This window comes from Leptopilina heterotoma, unplaced genomic scaffold, assembly GCF_015476425.1.
Source record: "Leptopilina heterotoma isolate Lh14 unplaced genomic scaffold, ASM1547642v1 Lhet_307, whole genome shotgun sequence".
NCBI classification, from domain to species: domain Eukaryota; kingdom Metazoa; phylum Arthropoda; class Insecta; order Hymenoptera; family Figitidae; genus Leptopilina; species Leptopilina heterotoma.
The window spans coordinates 297249-323904 of NW_025111010.1; the positions used below are offsets into that span (position 1 = coordinate 297249).

General features: G+C 25.1%; 1 protein-coding gene across 4 annotated transcripts in view; it reads left to right on the plus strand.

The window, feature by feature from the left end:
• Nucleotides 1-26656, plus strand: part of LOC122504633 (rho guanine nucleotide exchange factor 12) — a 183839-nt gene that overhangs the window by 134294 nt on the left and 22889 nt on the right. For all 4 annotated transcript variants that reach the window (XM_043615817.1, XM_043615820.1, XM_043615819.1 and 1 more), the window contains 3 exons: nt 5825-5960; nt 12703-12784; nt 20226-20278. In XM_043615817.1, the coding sequence (XP_043471752.1) occupies nt 5825-5960; nt 12703-12784; nt 20226-20278 (271 nt within the window). The remainder of the gene's footprint in view (nt 1-5824; nt 5961-12702; nt 12785-20225; nt 20279-26656) is intronic.

Sequence of the window (26656 nt, forward strand, 5' to 3'; positions counted from 1 at the left end):
AATTTAAATTTATTTGAATTATTAAAAAAAATGCGAAAACTTTTGTAAAAAGAAATGTGGTTAACTAATTAAATTATATAACAATTTTTCTAATTATTTTATAAATCTCTTTTAAAATTCTCAGTTTTATTTTCAATTCAAAATTGTGATTGATAAATCGAATTTAAAAAAAATGTTTTCTTTCGTTTAAAAAAAACTTGGAATTTCGTTGAAAAATTATAATTGAGAAATAAAAATGGTGCAAAATTGATTTCTTTTTTCAAAAACAAAAAAGATTTTATATAAAAATTGTGACTACAAAATAGAAATATGCAAATTTTTGTAATTAATTTCTAAAAAATTACAATTTTGTTAAAAATTGTTATTAAAAAGTAGAAATTATACAAACTTTTTTTCAAAAGAAACTGAAAATTTTATTAAAACAAATCAGAATTAAGACAATTTTTTCCTTTAGTTTATAAAATATTTTTAATATTTTCAATTTTATTTTCAATTAAAAATTGTAATCGCCAAATCCACTGCAAAAAGAGGCGTCTTATTTTGCAGTGTCGAAGTTATAAAAAAAATTCTTTATTTCTTAAAAAAACCTTGGAATTTTGTTTAAAAAATTGTGATAAAGAAATAGAAATTATGCTAATTTGTTATTTACATATTTCTAAAAAAATCGTGATTGAATAAGAATTAATGCAAATTTTTCTCCCAAAAGAAACTTATAATTTTGAGAACAAAATTGTTATTAAGAAATAGAAAATATATGAAAAATGAGTACATTTTTCATTTTTTAATAATAAATTGTCAATACTTTTCTAATATATTTTATAAATAAAAAAATACCTCTATAATTTAAATGTCATACAAAGCTTTTTATATGAAAAAAATAAAAACTAACTTCAAATTAATGACAGAATGAATGAAAGAATACGAAGATTATTATATATATGTAAAATAAATAAAAAAATTAAAAGTAAAATAAACATTTTTTGCAATTTTCTATTATTTTTGTTCATTATAGGTATTTTTTAATTGCTATTTTTTCTTGAAATTTATTTGAAATTCACGAATATAATTTTTCTTCCATTAAAGTAAAAAAGCTTTATATAGTATATCTAGGTAAATGTTGGGGAGGAAAAATGAAAATTCTACGAAGGATATCGCAATGATTAAAGGAGGTAGAAACTGTTTAAATTTCCGGTGGACAATCTGATAAGACAGACGACGTACTATTGTTGGCTTAAGGATATAAGAGCCTTCTTCCAAGTACAAAGACTATCTGTTCCGACGATAATAAAAGATGTATGAGACGATCGATTTTTAGGGAGGTTTGCGAATTTAAATTGAAATAGAAAGACATCTGGCTTCCAGCCTTCTAGATTTTTTTTCTATCCAAAGAGAAGTGAACTTTCTTGTTTCTTCAATCGTATATACAGAAAAACCTTCACCAGAAAATTTATTTCCCTTTGCAGACATTCTTCACTATTCAAAAACTTTCCTAAAAATTTTTATTTTCACTTCAAGTCAATTTTTTAAATAAATAGAAAAAGTAATTTTCGTTAAATTAATAATATCGCAGAATTCAATAATTGACAATGAAATTAAATTAATAATAAAATAAATTATTAAAATAAATAATTATTATCGTAAGATGAAATTTTTAGAACACGATATTTTCTCTCGACAGAAATTCTTGAGGAGAGAATAAACTTGGTAAAGTGATGAATCTGAGTTTAACAGAAATAAAAGAAAAAAAACTTGGTTCTTAAAACGAAAAGAATGTTTAAGTTGTATCAAGCACTCTCAAGGTATATAACTTCAATTGTATCAAATATTCCAGCGAAAAATTCTCACGAATTTAATAGTCGCTTTGTTGAGGAAAATTGTAACAATACTAATTAATTATATCTATGTTCTAAAAGTAATTAATTCCTAATTACTCAAACATATTTTTTGCCACAAGTCAATTAAAAATTGAAAAAAATCCATAACTTATCCCTGCCCGTGTGGAAATTTTCTAATGGCCCTTTATTGGTTCTACCTAGATTTCCCCTTTATTAACTTGGTCCTAGCTTGTTTATCCTTGTAGGCCCTAGGTTGAAACGTCACGCTCTTCTAGCCTAGTTCTACCTAGAGAATCTAGTTAGGCTCAATAAAAGGAACAGTTTAATTAACTATTTAAAAAAAATTATTTATTCTTATTTATTATTATTGAGATTCATTATTTCAACTTTTTTTTACCTACTTTTTTTATCATGTAATTTATAATACTTAATTCCTATATACTAACAGAGAAAAAATCCCCACACGTTGGGAGTTGAACGCACGACCCTAACATTCGTAAACCGATAACCTAACCACTTAACCACGCTCGCTCGGTACGATGCGTTGCATGATACTTCAGGTTATTCTTGTCATCATAAGTCATATGAACTATTCCATTATAAATGCCTCAAAATAATAAAACTGAAGTCAGTAACATTTTCGTTGACGCAAAATGAGAAAAGAATTTTTTTAAAGATCAAGATGCAAATAATTTCTGATAAAAAGAACTTAATTGTTCTTTTCATTACATCCTGCATAGATTTTTAATCCAATCGGGGAGGGAAAGTCAATTGTTATTTAAAAATTGAAGTTTTTATCTGATTTCGTCGACGTAAACGTTGGAAACTTCAGTTTCATTCAACAAAATATGATTTTAACAGAAGTTAACAAATCCGTGAACGGTTTTAAAAATTTAACTTAAAAAATATATTGTAACGAAAATTTTAATTGAGTTAATTAACTGAAGCTTAAATCAAAGCTCATGAAACTTTAAATAAATCTTTAATGTCAGCAGTTTTTCAATGTTGGGTGCAAAAGTTAACTGAACATTGCATGAAGTAAAAATTTTTTTAATTTAAATGAATTTTTTCTTTAAAGGAGGAAGTTTAAAGAAAATTTTAAAAAGTTTTGAAAAACTTAAAAAATTAAAGAAAATTGTAAACATTCATGCAATGTTTAGTCAACTTATGCGCCCAACATTGAAAAATAATCTGTCAAATTTTACAAATGAAAAGTTAAAAGTAAAAATTTCAGTTCAATATTGTCTCAATTTTGCTATGAGATGTTTAAATATCACTTCAAATTACACATAAACAATTACTGATACATATTTTTAAATATATTTATAACTTATAATCTAACAAGAAGCTCTAGCTATTACCAAGCTAGGGCCAGGTTAAGGTACATTCCAAGCTAGGACCATTATAGACCCAATAATCAATATTGGCAAACCTTGGCAATTTCCACACGGGTGTCTCTAAAAGTCGTAATTCCAATTAATTAAATTTTAATTCATCAATTAAGAAATAAAACAAAAAAAATAATATTCAATTTATTTTCACTAATTTAACGAAATTGAAAAATTCAATAATTAAAAGAGAAACGAAATTAACTTTGTTTACAGAGGGGAAAAACGTTTTTCATGATAAAAAATTAAAGTAACGAGTTTTTTTTCTTTCTTTTCTTTAGTTTCCGAAAAAAATAGAGTAACGTGAATTTCCATTCCCAAACTTGTAAAATAAACAGAGAGTAATACGAAAGATTTTTCTTTTTTCATTCTAGAAGTCATGCGACAAAAATAAAAGAAAAGAAAAAAAATTCTTTTTTTAGCTTCCGAAACAAAAAAAAGCAAAGAACGAAGCAAACTGATGGTTACTTAATATTTTTTTTCTATTGTAAAGAAAACTTGCTGTGTCTTTTGTCATTTAAATCGATCATGCACACGCAGTAATTTAATTATTCTAGTCAAATAGAATCCAAGTTTAGATACAAACTGTTGTCAAACTTATACAATTGAAACGCATTAAGATTTTTATTGAGAGAGAAAATTCAAGTATTTAGTCAAAAGTAAAGAAAAGTTTTCTTCACTATAAAAATTTACATAATAACTATTTAAATAATAAAAATAATAATAAAAATAATATTAAACAAAATAATAATTTCGTTCATTCGCAAAAATTTTTATTATTTATAAAAATAATTGAATTGCGACGAAAGATTCATTAAAATTTTAAAAAATAATTGAATTTTTTCGAAAATATTTTTAAAAATTAAAAAAATAACTTTTAATTAAAACCTATTAAAAATTGAAATCTTTAAAAATTTCTATAATTTTAATTAGTCAATCATATTTCTTTTTACAAAATTTTTAGTATTTTTTTAATAATTCAAAAAAATGTTTATTAATTTTAAAAAATAATTGTTTTCATTTATTCAGTTTTTTTGCTTTGTCGCGCTAAATTTTGAAATGAGAAAGAAAAATTATGCAAATTTTTCCCTTACTTCAAACAGAAATTATAATTTTATTTTTATTTTATTTTATTTACAACTTTAACGGGTTATACCCTTGATTACATTTACAAAAAAGAAAAATTATAATAGTATAAGAAACATATATAAGCAGTACATAAAAACATCAAGCATTTTCGTATGCTATTTAAAACACATTAATCAGTGACAACTTCAACTGTCCTTTAAGAGCAGAGTGTGAGGAGCCAAAAAAATTTACATCTTTATAGAAATTTGCTTCTCTGCAAATACGTGACAATGAACAATTCTCACCATAATTAGTACGATGGAAGGGTATACGGAAAGTGGCAACACTTCTAGTGGAAATAATCGGCGCTGATAAAGAAATAAGAGATAATATAGAAGGAGAATCGATAAGTCCGTTAATAGTCATGCGAAAATCTGTCATAATGAACATTAAGCTGATACGCCATAAATCTAAGAAAACGATTTTGGACCCGCTCTAGCCGTTTTTGGTGACATTCATAGTAAGGGGCCCATATTATAGAGGCAAAATCAAGAACTGATCTTACCAAAGTAAAATAAAGCGTTTTTAACACCAAGGGATCATAGAAATCTCTCGATGATCTAACAATCCGCCCCAGTACTCTTAAAGCTTTATTTACCGTTATATTTAAATGTTCTAGAAAATTTAATTAAGAGTCATAAGTAATTGAACTAATTGAAAAATTAAAATCATGCCATTTTTTCATTTCTTTTCTATAAAAAACTAAAAGTTCTGTTAAATAATTTTGTTTGACCACTTGAAATCATGCAGGATTTTTTTATTTATTTCTCAAAAAAATTCGAAAATTATTGAACAAAATATTAAGTATTTTTTTTTTCGTTAAAAAATTTGCTTAATTTCTTATTTTTGAATCACGATTTAAAAAAATTGGGATTTCTTAGGAATAAATTTAAAAAATTGTATTTGATAAGCAATGTTTGTTATTCTACGTTAATTAATTGTTAATATTAATTTCTTTCTTCTTTAATTATTACTTTAAATGTAATAATGTAAATAAACGATGAACATAAATTGTAGGTATAGTTTTAATTAATGATTAATGAATCATTAATAAATAATTTTTTATACAATTCTTTTAACAATTGACTTAGAATGTGCACGCGCTTTTTAGCGTGAAAGCTCTGGTCGTAAGTAATTCAGTAAAAGAAAAAAAAGTTAATTTTTTAATTATTTAATAAGCTCCTAAATTTTTGGTACTATTTCAATTTTTACTACTATTCTATTTTTACTATTATTGTTATTACCACTATATTATTTTCTATTGATTCGTAAATTTTTTTTGTTATTGGTTTTCGTAATTTTTCCATTTTTGAATTATTTTACGCACGGTTGTCAGTGTTGAAAATGAAATAAAGCATTTTCTACTTTTAGAAATTGGGTTACTTGATAATTTTTAAACACTTTTGACTTTGCAGACCTTGGACATGGCAATAAGCTCGACTTCGTAATTAATTAGTTTATTTACATTTTCAGGAGATCATCGTGGAGGCGGCGCTACCGGAAGTACACGTAGTAGCAGCGAACGGGGACGCGTTTCCGCTTATGGTGGAGGTAGTGATCACGCTGATAGTATGGACGATCCTTCCTCGAGGGAGGACATTTCCGAAATGTATGTTTTTCCAATTTCTGCATGTGGTTTAATATCGAAAGTACAACTAATTTTAAGTTCGCTTCAATAAAACATTCACAGAAACATAAAAAAATTGAAAAATTAAATTATTAATTGTTTCTTTTTGCACAAAAATTAATTTTCCTTTTGCGAAAAAGTTGAAAATGTTAATTATTTGTTTCGCTTTGCAAAAAAAGGTTAAAAATTTGTTCACAAAAGATTTGTTTATCATCGTGAGGAATGTCCCGTAAATTATTTTTAGATGAAGAAATTAATCAGTTATTTGGAAAGAAACAAATAATCTTGTGATTTAGTTTTGTGGAATTCTGATTCAGAAAATACCAATTTAACAAATAGATTCTAATTTGAAAGCCAGAGAGATATGTGATCTTTGAGGAAATCTTATTCATCTCCTTACAAGATATTTATGAATTTGGCCTCCATCGAAGAATTTCACGAAACACTTTTCAAAAGCTTGAGATTAAAAGATAACGAAATGGTTATTTTTACCTTAGATTATAAGTTTAATCTTGGACTTGAAAAATATATTTCAATTACTTATACTTTTCCTACAATGATTCATTAAAAAACTTCTTTCACAAGTTCAATGAAAAGATTTTTGTCGCTGTCTTCGTCTTTTCTTTCTTGTAAAATCGATAAAGCAACTTTTCTCAACATTGTTTTCGAAATATACCAGCAGTTAATTTTACTTTTATTAAAAAAAAATTAATGATTAGTTTTTAATTTTATCTGTAAAGAATTTTTTTATTTTTTAAGTTTCAAATTTGCTTAACGAGGAGTAAAACAATACTTTTAGTTATTGATTGGGAAAAATTTTTTAAATTATTTATTTTTCAAGTAATAATTATTTTTTTTAAGTATTTTTTTTGTATTGAATTTGAATTTTCATGTTCTTTTTATGAATTTTGTCACTTTTATCGAAACTGCCGAAAAGTCAAACGAAATCCGATACAAACTTCCGCAACGACACACATTAATCGCTCATACAATCATATGAAAGCGATAAAATTATTATATTTCTGTTGGATGCGTAGGTGCTATTCAGTTATGTGATTCTAGTATCTGTTTCATTCATACGTACTGCTTTCGAATAAACATTAACTATTTTACATTATTTCATTTTGTTTATTAGAATATTTATTGTTTTATATTTATTCTTTTTTATATTTTATTTTTAATAATAATTTTTTTAATGTAATTTCATGTGATGAGAATGTAAATATTTTCAAATCATTTCATCAATTTGTAATTGCACTGAAAAAATTCATTTGATTTAAATAATCGGTTGTGTGACAATTTGTCAAACAAATAAATATTTGAACTAAATCATTTCTATTTTAATCAAATATTTTCTTTGTCTTTGGTTTTTTTCCTTTTTGCTTTCGAACCAATAAATATATTTTTAAATTGAATACGATTTAATTCATTAAATTTTTTTTCTGAGTAAATAAGTAATTAGTAAATAAAATAATGTTTGATTATGTAGTCGAGTAACGGAATATTTGAATAAAATGAATTTTTTTCAGTGGAACAATTTGCTAAATTATTACATGGAAAGAAAGTACAAAATATTAAATTTTATAAAAGTATTTTACAATTTGGAGAGAAAATGCGACGAAGCGAATTTTTGATATAAAAATACTAAACTTTAAAAATTGCATCAAATTTAATTTAATTAATTTAAAATTTGATTAATCAGCTTTGCCACAAATCAGGAAATTCAAGGAAAAGTAAAATTAGTCAGGGTAAAATCAGGGAATTTTATTAAAAGTACTGGGAAAATATTATTTATTATTAATTTAATTCTTCTTGAATTTCTTTTTGTTTGCCTTATAAACTTTGAAAATACCAAAATACCAAAATCTTTGGAAGCAGTTAAGTACGAAAACGAAAAAGAATTAATAACAAAATTCGTATATATTTTACTAGAAATAGGGCGAAAATTAAAACAGGCAAAACCATTGCTGCTATTATATTGGAAATTTAGACACTGTTTAACAATTTATATTTATTATCATTTTAAAAAAGGCCTTAAAATTTATTTAAATAAAGTAATAATATTAATTTAAGTTTAACTATGTCAACATAACTTAAAGACATAAATAATCTCAGAGTAAAGTTACTAATGATTCATTTATTTACCTTTTTGTTCAGAAAAAGGTCCAAAAATGTATTTAAATGAAGTCAAAATAATTTAACAGTTCATTACAGACTGTTGAATTTTATTTTAATTACTATCAGAATTTGATATCTTGATTATTCTTGAGATTTTCCCCAAAAAAATGGGGGGTCGGTTTCGGACCACCCATTTTGAAAAAGTTAAAAATGTAAATTTTCGCTTTTTCTTTAGATCTTTTATTAATGACAATCAGAAACCTCGGCAACCGTCAGAAAACATTGAAAAATAGTTCCTTTACTCAAAAAAATTTTGACGAACACATTATGGCACATTTTTAGCCTTTGCACTTTAGGGGGTCGGTATGGGACCACCCTCCCCTAATAAATTAATAAATAGTTTAAATTTGTTATTAAATTTTTAGTGGAAATTTATTCAAAATTTGTAGAAATTTTTACTAATTTATATTTATATTTAGAGAGTAGAATTTGAAAAAGTTTGAAACTTAATTTATTTTTATTTACACGGAAAATACAAAATTCTGCTGAGAATTATAGGAAAAGTCAGGAAAAAACGAAATCAAATTTTTGTGGCAACTCTTTTAATGATTTTGATATTTGATATAACTATACAAATTTCCTGAAGGTTTTTTTTTAAATTCTGTTTTGTCGAATTTTTTTCTTAAATTGTAAAATACTTTTATAAAATTAAAAATTTATTTTCTTTCCGTATAGGAAATAAATTACTTATTGCCTCTAATAAATTTTGTTAGATTGTTACTAACTTAACATTTTTTTTTATTTTCATTAAAATGGGTCAAACCATTTTATTTCGCCTAATGTATTTTTGACCTTTATAAAAAATTTCAATACTTCGGGAAAATATTCTTACATGTTTTGGGATTACGAAATGCACAATGATTTGTAAAAAATAATTTCATTTCATATAAAAAAAGATATTATAAATTGAGAGTAGGGGAGAGGGCCCTAAGGTGGTCACCCATCTTTTGAACGACTGTAGATTTCAAATGGAATTATATATAAAGGTCAATAGTACGGCGTTTGAAACTTTATCTTATTACCTAACTTCCTATCATAAAGTTTTTTTTATTTCATTAATAAAAAAAAGTTATGGCACTTTTTGAAAAAAGTTGAAAATTCGACTTTTAAAAAAGTGGCCCCAAGGTGGTCACCATACAAAAATTCACTAAAAAAGTTTTAAAAAAATGTAAAAAACGTATTACTAAGTTGCTTATTTAATATTAATTGTTTTTCAGGATCACAGAAACATATTACATTTTTTTTTGCACTTTGTCCTTTCGTCAAAAATGATACTTTTTGTGTATGTATTAGATAGGTAAAATTTTGAAAATAATTCTATTTCATTATTATTATTTATCATAAAACTTAAAAATTGATAAAATTCACATTCACAGTGATAAATGTTGATAAATATGGCGTATAAACACATTTTCATAAAAAATCAAAAGTGACCACCTTGTGGCCAAAAAAGTGTCCACCTTAGGGCCAAGACACAATTTTTTAAACGTCAATGAAAAAATTTTTTAAAGTACAATACAGTCAGGTCTCGCCAAGTGTCGTTTTCAGTAAGTGTCATGACTCACAAAGTGTCATCGTTCAAGACCCAACAAGTGTCACTTTTCCCACTTTTTTTTACCCTCTCCAATGCTAAAAATGGACTTCCCCAAACCGGTTTGCAACATAAACCAATGAAATGGCCACTTTTATTAAAGGGGCGTGGCTTAGGCCACTGACACTTACTGAGACAGACGGTCTCAAAAAATTCCCAGTGACGACACTTAGCGAGACCTGACTGTATTAATTATATTCATTTGGAATATTATTGTACGATATATAAAGATAATTATAACGATTTTTACTAATTTAAAATGGTTAATTTCGATGATTTTAACACCCTGAGAAAAAAATTTCTTGATCATTTAAAAACAGAAATTTTACGACGTTCATGTTACAAAGAGACTAATACGACTATTTACCTCAAAACTTTACTAAAATCTTTGTCTTCTCAAATAATAACAATAACAAAAAACATTATTTGAAGATACTAACTAATATACAAAAATTTTCTTAGGGTGACCACCTTAGGGCCCTGACCACCTTGGGGCCTTCTCCCCTACATGAAAAAAGGTTACATTGACAGGCATTACAAAATATTTAAAAAAGGAGTAATCTCTTTAAGAAATATAAAAAAAGCGATTGCTATTTATTTTTAAAGACTTAATTTGTGATTTGAACTTGATAAAAGTATCAAATAATTTATAATAAACTGTAAAATATGTTATTTAAGTTTCTGTATGAAATGTAAAAAATCGATCATATTTAACAATTTTTTTTTGACAAAGTAATTTAATTTTCGTAAATCAGAATTATTTAAATAATAAGTATTTTAAATACACTTTATTATTATTTAAATACTTTTTTGATTATCAACTGAGAAATATAAAAAAATTTACCTTAAAAATGAACCATTCTTCATTTTATCGGGATTTTGAATGTTTGTAACTTCGTTGGAGAAAACCCGATTTATGCCAAATTTTTGGAGCATGTTGATTGAAACAATATCTTCCTGCTACTAAAATTTCGCGATGGGTTTTGCACTAGTTTTCAAAAAAAAATTGATTTAAAAAAAGTGTTTATTTTGAAGGTTAATGACAAGTATTATAGCTGACTTGAAGTTGGTTTGTTTTAAACTGACTTTAAAAAAATCGTTTTATTTTGAATTTGACTTTTATTGCAAGTAGCAAACCAACTTCAAGTCAGCTATAATACTTGTCATTAACCTTCAAAATAAACACTTTTTTAAATCAATTTTTTTTTGAAAACAAGTGCAAAACCCATCGCGAAATTTTAGTAGCAGGAAGATATTGTTTCAATCAACATGCTCCAAAAATTTGGCATAAATCGGGTTTTCTCCAACGAAGTTACAAACATTCAAAATCCCGATAAAATGAAGAATGGTTCATTTTTAAGGTAAATTTTTTTATATTTCTCAGTTGATAATCAAAAAAGTATTTAAATAATAATAAAGTGTATTTAAAATACTTATTATTTAAATAATTCTGATTTACGAAAATTAAATTACTTTGTCAAAAAAAATTGTTAAATATGATCGATTTTTTACATTTCATACAGAAACTTAAATAACATATTTTACAGTTTATTATAAATTATTTGATACTTTTATCAAGTTCAAATCACAAATTAAGTCTTTAAAAATAAATAGCAATCGCTTTTTTTATATTTCTTAAAGAGATTACTCCTTTTTTAAATATTTTGTAATGCCTGTCAATGTAACCTTTTTTCATGTACTCTCAATTTATAATATCTTTTTTTATATGAAATGAAATTATTTTTTACAAATCATTGTGCATTTCGTAATCCCAAAACATGTAAGAATATTTTCCCGAAGTATTGAAATTTTTTATAAAGGTCAAAAATACATTAGGCGAAATAAAATGGTTTGACCCAAATGGATTTCAATTTTTATCTATTTTTATTGAATTAATGACAAAAAGTAATAATTTAAATATTGATTTAATAGCGCGGAGACTGAGGCGAAAAGTTAAATTTTGCATAAATGATTTTTTTTAGACAATATAATCCTCTTAGATGCAAATATTTATACATTAATATTGTAGGGCAACTTGTCCCCTACAACTTTCAATAAAAAAGTTTCTGATATTTTCGCATACAATACATGTTTTGTCCTTTTTTGAAAATTTTTTTTTTTTTAACTTTTCGCCCCATGCTGGGGCGAAAAGTTAAATGGCTGGGGCAAAAAGTTAAATTCTATTTTTAGCCTACTAAAACTATTTTCTGATAGGTGTTGAGTAGTAGATAAGTTAAAGTATACGTAAACAAGTAATTTAGTTAATAAAAGATCTTTGTTTACTTAACAAAAGCTTTAGAATAGTTATAAAGTTAATAAATTGAAATTTCAAAAAAAAAAAAAAATTTGGTTTATTTCACGTCAGCGGTCTTGTTTTTTGATAGAGTACTTGCCTAATGTCAAATAAATCATTTTTAAACAAAGAAACCCAAAAAAACGAAAAATAAAAAAAAAATTTTAACAACATGTAAAAATACATTTAACTTTTCGCCCCAGGGTGCGTTTTTGGCTTTAACAACAAATATAAAAAATCTGACTAAAGATATTTAGCAAATACATTTAGGTATCTCCTAAGGGGACCCCAATAATGAAGTAAAAAAATTGCGGTGAGAATAAATGCAAAAAATATACTTCAAAATTGATATTTTCTTTTACGAAAAAATTTTCAAAAGTAGGGTGAAAAAAAATTTAAATATGGACACCACAAAAATTAGCAGAATGTCACATAACTCCGGACATTTATTCTGGGTGATAACACCCTTCTATAGTTAATAATTCGCAAGAAAAATTTAAATAGTGTTTAAACTTTCTAAATGTGATTTGTTTTTCTGGTATTTGTACTACCGGGATAATTAATTGTTCCCATAAATTGTAAAATATTTTATAATTACTGTTAAATCGCATAATTTTAACGTTTTTTCAGAAATTAATTTTTTATTATTTACGATTGTTTAGGGTGCAGCAACATATATCCAGTAAGCCAAAGACATCAAACATAAACAGGTCTGAAAGTTACAAGGAGCGGATACATCACAAGGTAAAAAATACCAAGAATTTTTATTTTTTTCGGAATTGTTTTTTAATCTTTACAATACCTCATTTTATTTTGTTGTAAAAATCTCCATATTCACAGATAATTTTTTAAAAATTTTTTCCGTCCTTTCCTTTTTTCTCTTTATTTTTTCAATAAAACTTTCAATTTCGATTGAAATAATTTTCACAATATTTTTTCATTTTTCCAATTATTTTTTCAATTTTGGCATATACAGTCAACTCTATCAACAGTGCCGCAAAATTGCACAGCGTTTACGACTTTTCTTGGAACTGTAGTACCCCCACTGTTTGTATATTTCTCTCTTAGGGGAAACTCGAAATTCAGAAGCCGTGCTGAGTCACTAAAGTGGGGATAGAGCTCGAGCGAGAAAGAGGAGAAGTGGCACTATTGATAGCGGCACTATTCGTAGAGTTGACTGTATATATTTATCTATTGTAACAATTATTTTCTCTTCCTTTTCATTTATTTATCTCTTTATTCGCTTTCCAAATTTCGAATATTCATTTGATGTGAATTTATTTTTTTTCTGAAATTCCACTCGTTAATAGAGTTTTCATAAACTGTTGAAATTTCCAATTTTATTTGAATTTATTTTTCATTGGATGAGAATGTTTTCCTCGACAAATGATTTTTAATTGAAATTGAAAGTGTTACTTATGGATAATAGTTTTTTTCAAATAACGATCATTTTAATCAGTAGTAGAATCAGTTGTTATTTGTTAATTATTGTTCCAATTAATTTACGAATTATTTCAATTAATTGCGGTTCGAGAAAATATTTTTTGCTTTGTTTTTAGTTTCATTTTATTTTTTTCAAGTAATAGACAAATTTTAAAAACTTGTATTTCATGTAAATATTGCAATCACGTTTTGCGTTTGAAAAATTATTAATTTATATATACACGGAGAAACTTTTTCTTATAATATTAAATATATTTGGTTATGTTTATTCTAAAAGTACGTTAGAATGTGAGGATTTTTCGTGCGTTGTGCTAATAATTTCAACATTAATACGAAAATATGATAAGTTCGTTATATATTAAGCAACCTTCGGTGTACAAAAATTACTATCTGCATTAGAAATAGTCTTATTTTTCTTTAGAAAAGAATAAGATGCCATTTTTTGTTTGTGAAATAATACGGTAATTCTAACCTTTTTTACACATATAGATAGAATATATAAGAGACATTCTAACGTAACATACCAATTTTGGAAGGACTGCGGGCGGACTTAACCGATTTCACCCGAGCATCACCGAGTCCATCACCTGACGTCGCGAACTAACCCTAATGTTTTCGAAGTTGAAATTCACACGTGTATGAAAGAAAAAATCCTTTTATTAATAAACGTGAATGTCTCCTCATGCCAAATTAAATTCAAGAACTGTTCCTCAATATAACATAATTTTTTTCACGACTTTTACTTATTTACATAATTTGATTAGTAAGTTATTTTAAAAAATGCTCTCTCTCGAAGGCACATATTTTTCCACTCGTTTAATATATAAGGACGATTCAGCTGTGTACTTCTAACGAATCGTGCGATCTTTCGGTTTCCGTGACCAATCGTCGTGTCTACTTGCGTGTGCGTGTGTGCGTTAATAATATAGGTTAGGTTCTTACGTCGTGTTAAATATATTTACCTACAGTTACAGTGACATACACTAATGCCATCTACCATCAGATCCAAGTATCACTATCGTCTCTATGAGTATCTATAGACAATTAATTTGTTGTGTTTCTTTTTAATTCATGGCTTTCCCAACTTTGCAAAAATTATTATTTTCTTTCTAAAACAACATACTAATTTTCGTTAGTTTCCTTATGAAGAACTGTAAAATATATACTGAATGAGTGTTTTTGATAGTCTCAATAGCAATTTCTATAACCTATGTCGTTTTTACCTTGAATCTAACCTAACATACTAAAATGTCTCACCAGTTTTAAGAATTAGTGGTATTAAAAGTTTCTCCGTGTAGTACATACTGATATGAATTTTATTATTAACTAGCAAAATCCTACGCGCGCGTGAATTATTTAAGGAAATATCACGGTAGCAATCTGTCTACCTGCCTTCCACAGAAAAAGTTTAATAAATTTAATTTATATTATTCCATGTTTATAATAGTTCTAATTTTTTAAAAAATCTCGATATTTGAACTAAATTATCATTTCCACGTCTCAGAAGCCACTTAAAAAAATTGCAAGGGGATCCAATGCGGGGAAAACAGTGACCTTTATTTTTTATCACGGATTTTTCATAAATCCTAGAATATAAAATAAATCATTATTGAAAAAAATCAAAATCACTGCTTTCCCCGCCTTCGATCCTCTTGCAAATTTTTTAATGACTTGTAGTATCATTAAAATAAATAATTAGCAAACGAAAAAAATTACTTCCAAGGCGTGGAAATTATAATTTAGTTTAAATACCGAGGTTTGAAGAAAATCCGTGAAAAAAATAAATATTACTTCTTTCCTTGTTTTGGATCCTTTTGCGATTTTTTTAATGGCTTCTGTTATTAAAATAAATATAATTACCAAGTGAAAAAGATGCCTCTACTCAACTCAAGTTTCAAATGTAATTTTTATACATGTAATTTTCTTATGAAATCCCTCAAACATTTTTTAAGCTCATATAAATGTAATAAAATTTAAACTCAAAAGATTTAAATTATAATTTCTTTAAATCTTTTAATTTTCATTCATATATGATTCTAATAATGGTTGGGGTACAGTTTTTCTAAATCATATTTTCTAAGAAATTTTTTTGCTAATAAAGGAAATTTTCTGTCTTCAAATAAAGGTAATTTTCAAAATTTTCTTTTTTCTAATAATATTCAATTTTTGTAATCACGATCAATAGGTACATATGATTAAAAAATAAAATTTACGGAAATTTGTAAATTCTTTTAAAAAAATACTTGAGATTTCGTTAAAAAATTATAATAAAAAATATAAATTATGCAAATTTTTTAACAAAATTTTAGAATAATCTAGTTAAAAATCGTAATTAACAAATAGAAATATTATAGGGATTTTCTTCTTAAAGATATTTAAAATTTTCTATAACATTTTTTTATAAATATATTAACTTTGAAAATTTTGGTGTAAAAATGATGCAAATTATTTTTTTTCAAAGAAGAACAGAATATTGTTAACAAATTGTGATAAGAAATAGTAATTTTATAAAAATTTTTCTTCATTTTCAAAAAGAAACTTATAATTTTGTAAACAGAATTGTGATTGAGAAACAGAAAATATGTAAAATAGTTTCTATTTCATAATCTTAATTTTTTAACAATTTTCTAATTTTTATCAAAATTATGGAATTTTTACAAATTTTAGGAAAATTAACATTAGAAATTATAACTTTTTAGAAAAACTTTTTCGGAAAACAGATTTAATTAGAAATCGCCTTTTTTTAGACAAAAAGGATTAGAAAATATTTTTTTAGAAAAAGTGTTCGCCTACCCTAATAATTGTTAGTATTCATCCGAAAAATATATTGAATACATTGAAATGTTGATAATTGAAGAAAAGAAATTTTTAATAGAATTTATAAGTATTATTTTTCTGAATTAAATACAAAGTACCCGATTCTGCGTAACTCATAACCAAGATAATCTATCAAAACATTAATTATTATAGAAAAACAAAAGACGACACTTTCTGTTTACGGAATAGCAAATTATTATTATGTACTAGCAAAATCCTACGCGCGCAATGCGCGCGTGAATGATTTATAGAATTATCACGGTAGCAATCTTCCTACCTGCCTTCCACAGAAAAAGTTTAATAAATTTAACTTATATTGTTCCATGTTTATAATAGTTATGATTTTTTAAAAAATCTCGGTTTTTCAAATAAATTATTATTTCCACGCCTCAGAAGCCATTTAAAAAATTGCAAGAGGATCCAAGGCGGGGAAAGCAGTGATTTTTATTTTCTGTCACGGATTTTTCAGAAATCCTAGAATATAAAATAAATCATTATTGAAAACAAATCAAAATCACTGCTTTCCCCTCCTTCGATCCTCTTGCAAATTTTTTAACGACTTCTAACATTAAAATAAATAATTAGCAAACGAAAAAAATTGCTTCCAAGGCGTGGAAATTATAATGAAAAAAATTAAAATTACTACTTTCCTTGCCTTGAATCCTTTGCGATTTTTTTAATGGCTTCTGTTATTAAAATAAATATAATTACCAAGTGAAAAAGATGCCTCTACTCAACTCAAGTTTCAAATGTAATTTTTATACATGTAATTTTCTCATGAAATCCTTCAAACATTTTTTAAGCTCATATAAATGTAATAAAATTCAAACTCAAAATATTTAAATTATAATTTTTTCAAATATTTTAATTTTCATTCTTATTGTTTCTAATAATGATTGGCGTATAGTTTTTCTAAATCGTATTTTCTAAAAAAAAATTTTTTCTAATAAAGGGGAATTTCTAAAAAACTTTTCTCTAACACTGGTTTACAGTGAAATTGTCAATCGAACAAAACAATTTTTTTTCGAATAGTAGGTGTTTTTTGAGTAAGAAAATCATGGTTTTAATTTTTTTCCCTCGTGCAGTTTTTCTGTAGCTTCAAATTTTGCATTTTCGAGGTGCGACGCCACTTAAACTTACCTGTAGGAAAATAAGCTTAAAAAAATATTATATATAATAATATATAATATATATATATATATATATATATATATATATATATATATATATATATATATTATTTTATATTTATTTTTTTAATAAATGAGGTATCATTGGAAAGGTTATTAAATTACCTTTCGATCCATAGGTCACAGAATAAAATTCAACAAAAATTGAGAGAGTTACAGTCGATTAAAGATGAAATTTCATGACAATTTTGATGATTTTTAGACATTTGAGTAACTTCTACTATTTTTTTCTACATCAAACAGGAAAGAATGTTTAGGTTTTAATTTTTTTATTGATAAACTATATCATTACACAAATTTTGAGCCCTTGTGGACCTCGATTGGATTAAAAATGACAATTCTACACTAAATTTAGTGAGCGAAACTACATTCTTCATTTTTAGTATCCCTTAAACATTTGCAGCAAAAATTGAAGTAATAAAATTTAGTTAAGCTCTAAAGTTACTAAAATCACTAATAAAGGATTTCTGAAATCGTAGATTTCGAATCCAATGTTAGTTTTCTAAATTTCAAAATGGCGGATCCAATATGGCGGACAAGTTTTTAAAAATCGATTAAATTCGTTTTAAATTCGTTACTCGGGGGTTTTCGGGGTCGCTGATTACGAATCTGATGTCAGATTTCAAAAATTAAAAATGGCGGATCCAATAGGTGCGAATTCGATGGATTTTAAAAAACTCGTTCACTATTATGAATCCATCCTTTTCAATTTTCGAAATCCGACATCAGATTCGTAATCAGCGACCCCGAAAACCCCCGAGTAACGAATTTAAGACGAATTTAATCGATTTTTAAAAACTTGTCCGCCATATTGGATCCGCCATTTTGAAATTTAGAAAACTAACATTGGATTCGAAATCTACGATTTCAGAAATCCTTTATTAGTGATTTTAGTAACTTTAGAGCTTAACTAAATTTTATTACTTCAATTTTTGCTGCAAATGTTTAAAAGATACTAAAAATGAAGAATGTAGTTTCGTTCACTAAATTTAGTGTAGAATTGTCATTTTTAATCCAATCGAGGTCCACAAGGGCTCAAAATTTGTGTAATGATATAGTCTATCAATAAAAAAATTAAAACCTAAACATTCTTTCCTGTTTGACGTAGAAAAAAATAGTAGAAGTTACTCAAATGTCTAAAAATCATCAAAATTGTCATGAAATTTCATCTTTAATCGACTGTAACTCTCTCAATTTTTGTTAAATTTTATTCTGTGACCTATGGATCGAAAGGTAATTTAATAACCTTTCCAATGATACCTCATTTATTATATTTTGACAAGCTAACTTTCCTACAGGTAAGTTTAAGTGGCGTCGCACCTCGAAAATGCAAAATTTGAAGCTACAGAAAAACTGCACGAGGGAAAAAAATTAAAACTATGATTTTCTTACTCAAAAAACACCTACTATTCGAGAAAAAATTGTTTTGTTCGATTGGCAAAAAAAAGTTTTTAATTTGTAAACCTGTGTAATAAAGGTGATTTTGCAGTTTTCTGTCTTCTAATAAAGGTAATTTTCAAAAAATTTATTTTCTTATAAAGGTAATTTTCAAAATTTTCTTTTTTCTAACAATATTCAATTTTTGTAATCACGATCAATAGGTACATATGATTAAAAAATAAAATTTACGAAAATTTGTTAATTCTTTAAAAAAAATACTTGAGATTTCGTTAAAAAATTATAATAAAAAATATAAATTATGCAAATTTTTTAACAAAATTTTAAAATAATCCAGTTAAAAATATCGTAATTAACAAATAGAAATTATAGAGATTTTTTTCCTAAAGATATTTAAAATTTTTTATAAATATATTAACTTTGGAAATTTTTGTGTAAAAATGATGCAAATTATTTTTTTTTCAAAGAAGAACAGAATTTTGTTAACAAATTCTGATAAGAAATAGTAATTTTATAATATTTTTTCTTCATTTTCAAAAAGAAACTTATAATTTTGAAAACAGAATAGTGATTAAGAAACAGAAAATATGTAATATAGTTACTATTTCTTAAACTTAAGTTTTTAACAATTTTCTAATTTTTATCAAAATTATGGAATTTTAGAAATTTTAGGAAAATAAATATTAGAAATTATAACTTTTTAGAAAAACTTTTTTTAGAAAACAGATTTAATTAGAAATCGCCCTTTTTAGACAAAAAGGAGTAGAAAATACATATTTTTTTAGAAAAAGTGTTCGCCTACCCTAATAATTGTTAGTATTCATCCGAAAAATATATTGAAAACATTGAAATGTTAATAATTGAAGGAAAGAAATTTTTAATAGAATTTATAAGTATTATTTTTTCTTAAATAAATACAAAGTACCCAATTCTGCGTAACCGGAAGGGCAAGAGTATTAAAAAATGTAGAAAATACGGGATTTTTTAAAAGTTTATTGAATTATCATTTTAAAGGAGACTGAATTTGCCAAAAGAAATAAAAATACTAAGTTTGAGAATTTCATTAAATTTATAAGAATTACAAAATGATAATGATTTCTTGAAAAAATTACATGTATTTACCATTTTAAACATCAGTTGAATAGAGGCACGTCTTGATCATTTTTCTTCAATTTGAAAAAAAATTTCTATACGTCAAGTGGTTATCACACATATGAGAATACTCATAACCAAAATTATCTATCAAAACATTAATTATTATAGAAAAACAAAAGACGACACTTTCTGTTCACGGAATAGCAAATTATTATTATGTATTGGTAATTTTTGTTTTACAGAGACAAGTACGGGAAAAGCGAAAAACCAGTGATCCAAATCTATCCAAAACAAAGTGAGTATTTTTTCATTTCTTTATTAGAAATTGTCATTTACAATTTAGTAAAAATTTCGTTTTTACAAATTTACAAATTTTTTTTATACAAACAAAATTTTTACTTTTTTTCATTTTTCAATTTTCCAAAAATTGAAGAAAGTTTTTTCTTGATATTGTATATATATTTTTCTTTTCTTTTTTCTTCATTCATTTTTGTTTGTAAAAACAATTGATTAAATCAAACCCTAGAATTGACGTTCTATTGGAGGGTTGTGTGTGAATCGTCACTTGCGTCATAGGAAAAAAATATATAAAAATAGATTTTAAGGACCATTTCATCATTGGAAGTTGATTGTAATTGAAGGAAAAGAAGGAGAAAAAAAGGGAACATGAAAGAGAAGAGGATAAAGCAGGATTCTTTACGCAGGCTTCCTGGACGACCACGACCTTCAAATTTGTTAGCTATAGATTTTATTCCTTTTTTCTTTTTTGGCAGAAGCCACAAACTCTGAATATTGTGAACGCAAGAACGTGAGTTTTAGTTAGGGGAAAATGCGCAGGCTTGAATCTAGAATCGTTTATAAAGGTGTAGCTGGACTTTCAGTGTGACGTTAAACGTTCAATTCCGCGGACATAGACGGCGATTCGTAATTACATTATTTTATCAATGTAACTGCCTGCACGTAAACATTACCGGCCGATCCTTTGTGAAGCAACAAACCATAATAGGTGTTGACCCTTTTTCTTTTTCAATTTTTTTCTTTTTAGTTTCGATTAGCATTTTTTTTTATGAATTATTTTCTATTGCCGGTTCCCTTTGAAATTTGAATTCGTTTTGGATAATTGAGATTTATTTGCAAAGTAGAATTTTGAAAATTTCTTTCAAAGTTGAATTAAGACTAATTTGAAGTTTGTTTTGTTTGTTAATTTTTTTTCATGATATATTTAAATTATATTTATTTAGTTTTTCATTGTATAGTTTTTTGTTATTTTTTTTATTTATTTCGTATTTTGTTTTATTCTTATATTTGCATTTTTTCTGCCTTTTTGTATTCATTTTCTATTTTTTTAAATTTATTTTTCCCTGGTTCATATTCAGTTTTATTCTGTATTTTTTCTCTATATTTTATATTCATTTAGATAGTATTTACTTCTTTTAATTTTTATTCATCTGTTTCGCATTCGTTTTCCAGATTTTATATTTTTTATTAATTTTTATCATTAACTTTTTATATTTTATTTTTATTTATTTTCCCTTTACTTTTATATTAATTTTCTATTAATGTTTTTAATTTCGTACTTTCTGTTTAAAGTTTAAAATAATTTTTTTAATTCTGTTCATTATTAACTTTTATTAAATTTCTATTTACTTTTCTACAACTTTTATTAATTTTTTATTTACCTTTTCATTTATTAATTAATTTACATTTGTTGAAGTTGAAATTTAAGGATAATTTATAATAAATATTAGTTGTGGTTTATTTGTTTTTAGTTGAAACGAGAAGTGTGTTAAAAAGATAGGAAGGAAGATTTTCCCTTTAGCGTCGACTGTGATTCGTGTAACTCTTAATATTCCATTAAACCGTGACGGAAAGCATTAAAAACATTGTTGGAGAATTATGAATATTTTTGCCGCCAAAAACGTTTATTTTTGGTTTAATCAGAACTTTTGCCAAAAATTTTGCAACGAAAGATAAATTATTTCTGACATTTTAGAATCATTTGTTAAAATCAGATATTGTCAAGCTTTTCGGGAATTTTTTTTCTATTTTTCACTTTTCTTTGTCATTTTGTAAAGCAAATTTTGTTAGTTTATAAAATTTTTATCTTTTTCAGTTTTGATTACAAGAAATTAGGAAATTTAGTGTCTGTTTTAAAATTTAATTTTGAAACTTCAATTAGCAAAAATCTGAGAGTAGAAAAATTATTTAAAAGGATAAAATTTAAGAGAAAAATGGTATTTTTCGAAAATTAAGTTTTTTTTTAATGGAAAGTTTCAGAAATTCACGTGGGATTAAGAAAGTTTTTGCTTCAACTTTTTTTTGTCTTTCAAAGACCTTTAAGCTCCATGGGATTTCTTTTGAGTCGTCAAGTTTTGTGAGTGTCTGAAAAGCCTCGTTCGCAATTCTGACCCCGTGTCTGAATGTCTGAACAAGTTTAATGCACCGACCATATAATATTTGTGTGTTCACATCTTTGACTTTTGTCTTTGAATAAATAAACCGGGGATAACGTTCACGTTCATCTTTTCAATCTGAAAAAAATCGAAAAATCTATTTAGTCTACACGTTTCTTTTCTCTTGAAAATTCATTAAAAACAAGTTGGAAGTTTTCGAAAATAATTAATAATTTTTATTTGGCAAATATTTCGCCCTGTTTATTTTGCCAAATGAAACGAAATATTTAAGAAGAAGAAGAACTTGATCGACTGGCTGTTTTGATTCTCTTCAAAAATGGAAAAATGAAGATCAACATTTCATGGAGTTTTCAAAATGATATTTTAAGAATAAACAGGAAAATTTTCAATCTTGCGATGGATAATATTGAGAATGTGTATTGCGTCTGCGCTTTTTTGATGATATAGGCTCATCGCTCGTTTTGTCATTCATTTCTTGGGAAGCTTATATTAGTTTGGGAGAAGAGTGTATATTGGCAAATCCTAAAACGCCCCCCAGTTAATTGACAAATGTCAGAACCGCGGCTCGCACATTAATCTTCAACAATTTATTAACTAATTATCTTCACTGTAAACCTCACTTCATTATCAATGAGTTTAGTGTCGAGCTTATGGGGTCCCCTATAAAACGCTCTCTTATTAAAGGAAATTAATTTCATTTATTTTTAAACCAATTTCTTCTTCTTTTAATTAATTTATGGACTATTTAATTAATTTCTTTAACTATTTCTTAAACGTTCAAAAATTAATTTTCAAAAATATTTCTTTTCAAATAAATTCGATTATTAATTATAATCTATTAATTATATTTTACTTATTATTTATTATTATTACATTCTTATTATTCATTTCTTAAATTTATTTCTAAGAAAAATTATAATTTCCTTAAAAATCGTGATTAATCAATAGAAATTATGGGAATTTTTTTCCAAAAGAAAATAAGCATACATTTTTGTAAAAAAATGTGGTTGATAACAATTTTTTTGATAATTCTTTTTCTTAATATAAAAATGTTAATTGAATTTTTCGAGTTCAGTGATTTTGATTTTGATAACGAGAGAGACAATTTTAATTTGAATTAAATGTATTCGGGGTGAAATAAAACTTTTTCTATTAGGTGGTTGGAAGTTTTTTTTCTTTCGTTTCCATTTTGGAGTGAACTTGGGAAAATTTTAAAGTAGTTGTCGTGTGATTGTGCGCAACTTGTCAAATAGGGAGAGGCTTCGTGTGAACGTTACCTCGTTTACATCCGTAGAAATGTAAATAGTTGAACGAATTATCCCGAATAAAAAAGATAATTGCGTCGTTCATTTAATAAAATGATATAATGTTTCCCAAGGGGAAAAAGATGGTTACATATATATTCAATATCTCACAATTAAAATTTAATATTCTCAATTGTCGGGAAAATTTTTAACTTTGATTACTTTAGGAAGAGTGTTGAAAAAAAATTGTTTTCTAATTGCCATTGGATGACGTAGAACGAGGGCATTTTGATTATTATTAATGGTTATTAGTTTTCTTAGTAATATATAACAAATTTAATTCTCGTGAAATTAGAACGGAGAAATTAGAAATTATTATTCTCGGAATCAATTTCATTATTAGTGTATAATTCGAATTTATAGAAATTTATTTTTCTCTCACTTCTATTATTTTTTTTTTGTATTAATAATAACTTTATTTCAATCATTTGGATCAGAAAAGGGATTTTATGGTTTTTTTAAAATAGATTATATTTATTATTGTCCATTGAACTTGGTTTTTAATTTTTTAATCTTTTTTAATTTTAATTTTTTCAAATTTTCCACAATTTATTCTATTGCAGTGAAAAAATGAATCCAATTATTTAAGTATATAAATAAATAGTAAAAAAAATAATATAACAATATAATAATAATAATAATACAAGAAATTGTTTTTAATATTATTTATCATTTGCACTAATAAAATTAATCGCTCACAGTTTAAAAAAAATTGTAAATTTTTATAAGTGATATAAATGATAAAACTTAGATTTCAAATTTATGAACATTAAATATAACTTTTGAAGTTTATAGACATTTGTGTAAAAATAAAAATTAATTCCGGTATTAAAAGAAAAAATTTATTTTATTAACTGTTTATATATATATATATATATATTTTGAATAAAAATGAACTTGATTTAGTAACTTTTACCCCATTTTTCTTATATTTTTAGAACATTAATATTGTCAAAAACTTAAGAAATTGTCCGGAGAGCTTAAAATTTTTAAATATTTTATTGTTTGTTGATGTTTTAAGAAAAATAAATCCTTCATTTTTGGTTTAAACTTTCAAATTTTAATTCATTTTTATTAACTGTATAATCGAGATTATTGTAAAATTTTTAGAATAAAATTAACTTTTTTTAATTTGTTGGAAGTATGATTATTTTTATTTGTGAACAATTTATTATTATTTATAAAACATATTACTAATAGACCTTTTCATTTCAATTCGGAAGTCGCGAATGCGCCTGCGCAGCAACCATGACAGTTCACCAATTTTAAAAGTTTCGGCCCTGTTCTATTAACATGTGTTAAAACTTTACTTTTGCTCATGTTTTTATAGAGAGAAGAAAATGTGTCCGGTGCAAAATTGGTATCAAATTTAAACATAAAAACACGCAGTTAAATTTGCAATTAAAAATATCACTGCAGTGCAGAAAACAGTCAACTAAAAGAAGAAAAAAGAGTTGGTTCCAGAGTGAGGTTATGTTTACTATATATTGACATATTGTTATTCGCTGATGAAATGTGAAAAACACAATAGTTACCTCTTTCACTTTTATTTATTGTTTTTATTAACGTTGCATGTAGAAATGCAAAAAAAAACTAAAATAAATTATTGATATTTCAAAAATAACTTATTGATAAAATAATTAATATATGCTCCGTCCTTAATTTTTTCATTAAATTTATTCCAGTATTTGTTAAAATTATTATATTCCATTTTTATGCAACATATAATAATTATTAGAACACTTTTTATAATTTTTTCATATCTGAATAATGCAATAGCTGTAAACAGGGCCGAAACTTGAAACGGAACTTCAATTCCATATAACGCATGCGCAAAGAAAATAATTGAAATGAAAATGAAAAGGTCTATTTTTCTAAAATATATTTTTATTATAATATTAATTATTTTTCTATTAATAAATTTTATTTAAATTATTATTGATAGAAAATTAAATTCTTTTGATCAATTTTATTAGTTTTTTTAAAATAATTTCTTTTTATAGAAAAATTTCTTTCAATTGTTTAAAAATAATTGAGTTTTTTTTTATTTTAATTGAAAATTTTGAAAGTAATTGAATTTTATGAAGAATTTATTTAAAATTTTAAAAATAATCGTGTTTATTAACAATTGTAATTAAAAATTTGATTAATGAATTTTATTAAATTTTTATAGAAATAATTGAATTCTTCCACTTTTAAGAATATTGGATTCTTCAGAAAAATTTTATTCCAATTTTTAAAAATAATAAATGAATCCTTTCGAGAAATTTGATTTAAATTGGATTTAAAAAAAATTGAATTCCTGAGATAAAATTCTTCTTATTTATAAAAAAATAATTTAATTCTTGCGAAGAATTTTACTATATTTATAAAAATAATTGAATTGTTTGGAAGAATTTTATTAAAATTGTTTTGAAATAATTGAATTCAATGAGTAATTTCTTTTAATTTTGAATCTAATTATTATTCAAAAATTGAAGTTGATATTTGAAAATAAAAAATTTTGTAATTTGAATATCATTTTTCGCGCTTGAACATTTGCTGGAATATTAATAATATAATAGGTATTATTAATTGCTATTGTTATTATTTTTTTCATTATTTTTTTAACGTGCCCACTTTTATTTTTTTATTATTTCTTTTTTTTAACGCAGAAGTAATTGTAGAGAATAAAAAACTTGAAAGAAACTGCAGTAATAAGAGCTTTGAATAACGAAGATATAAAGTTTCAAGAATTTTTCATATTTAATGAAATGAGCGATGAATTGAAGAGTCGTAATAAAAAAAGTTTTCTTCTAGGATGTTGAAAAGTTTGGAAAATTTTCCATTGAACGATGAGAATGGGGGAGGCACTCAGAGGGTTGCGACAAGCGTTATTTCTCGCGCGTTTTAATTAAATTTGGAACACGTGCGTGACGTCAGTTTTTACTAGAGATCGATTTCAAAGTTGATTTT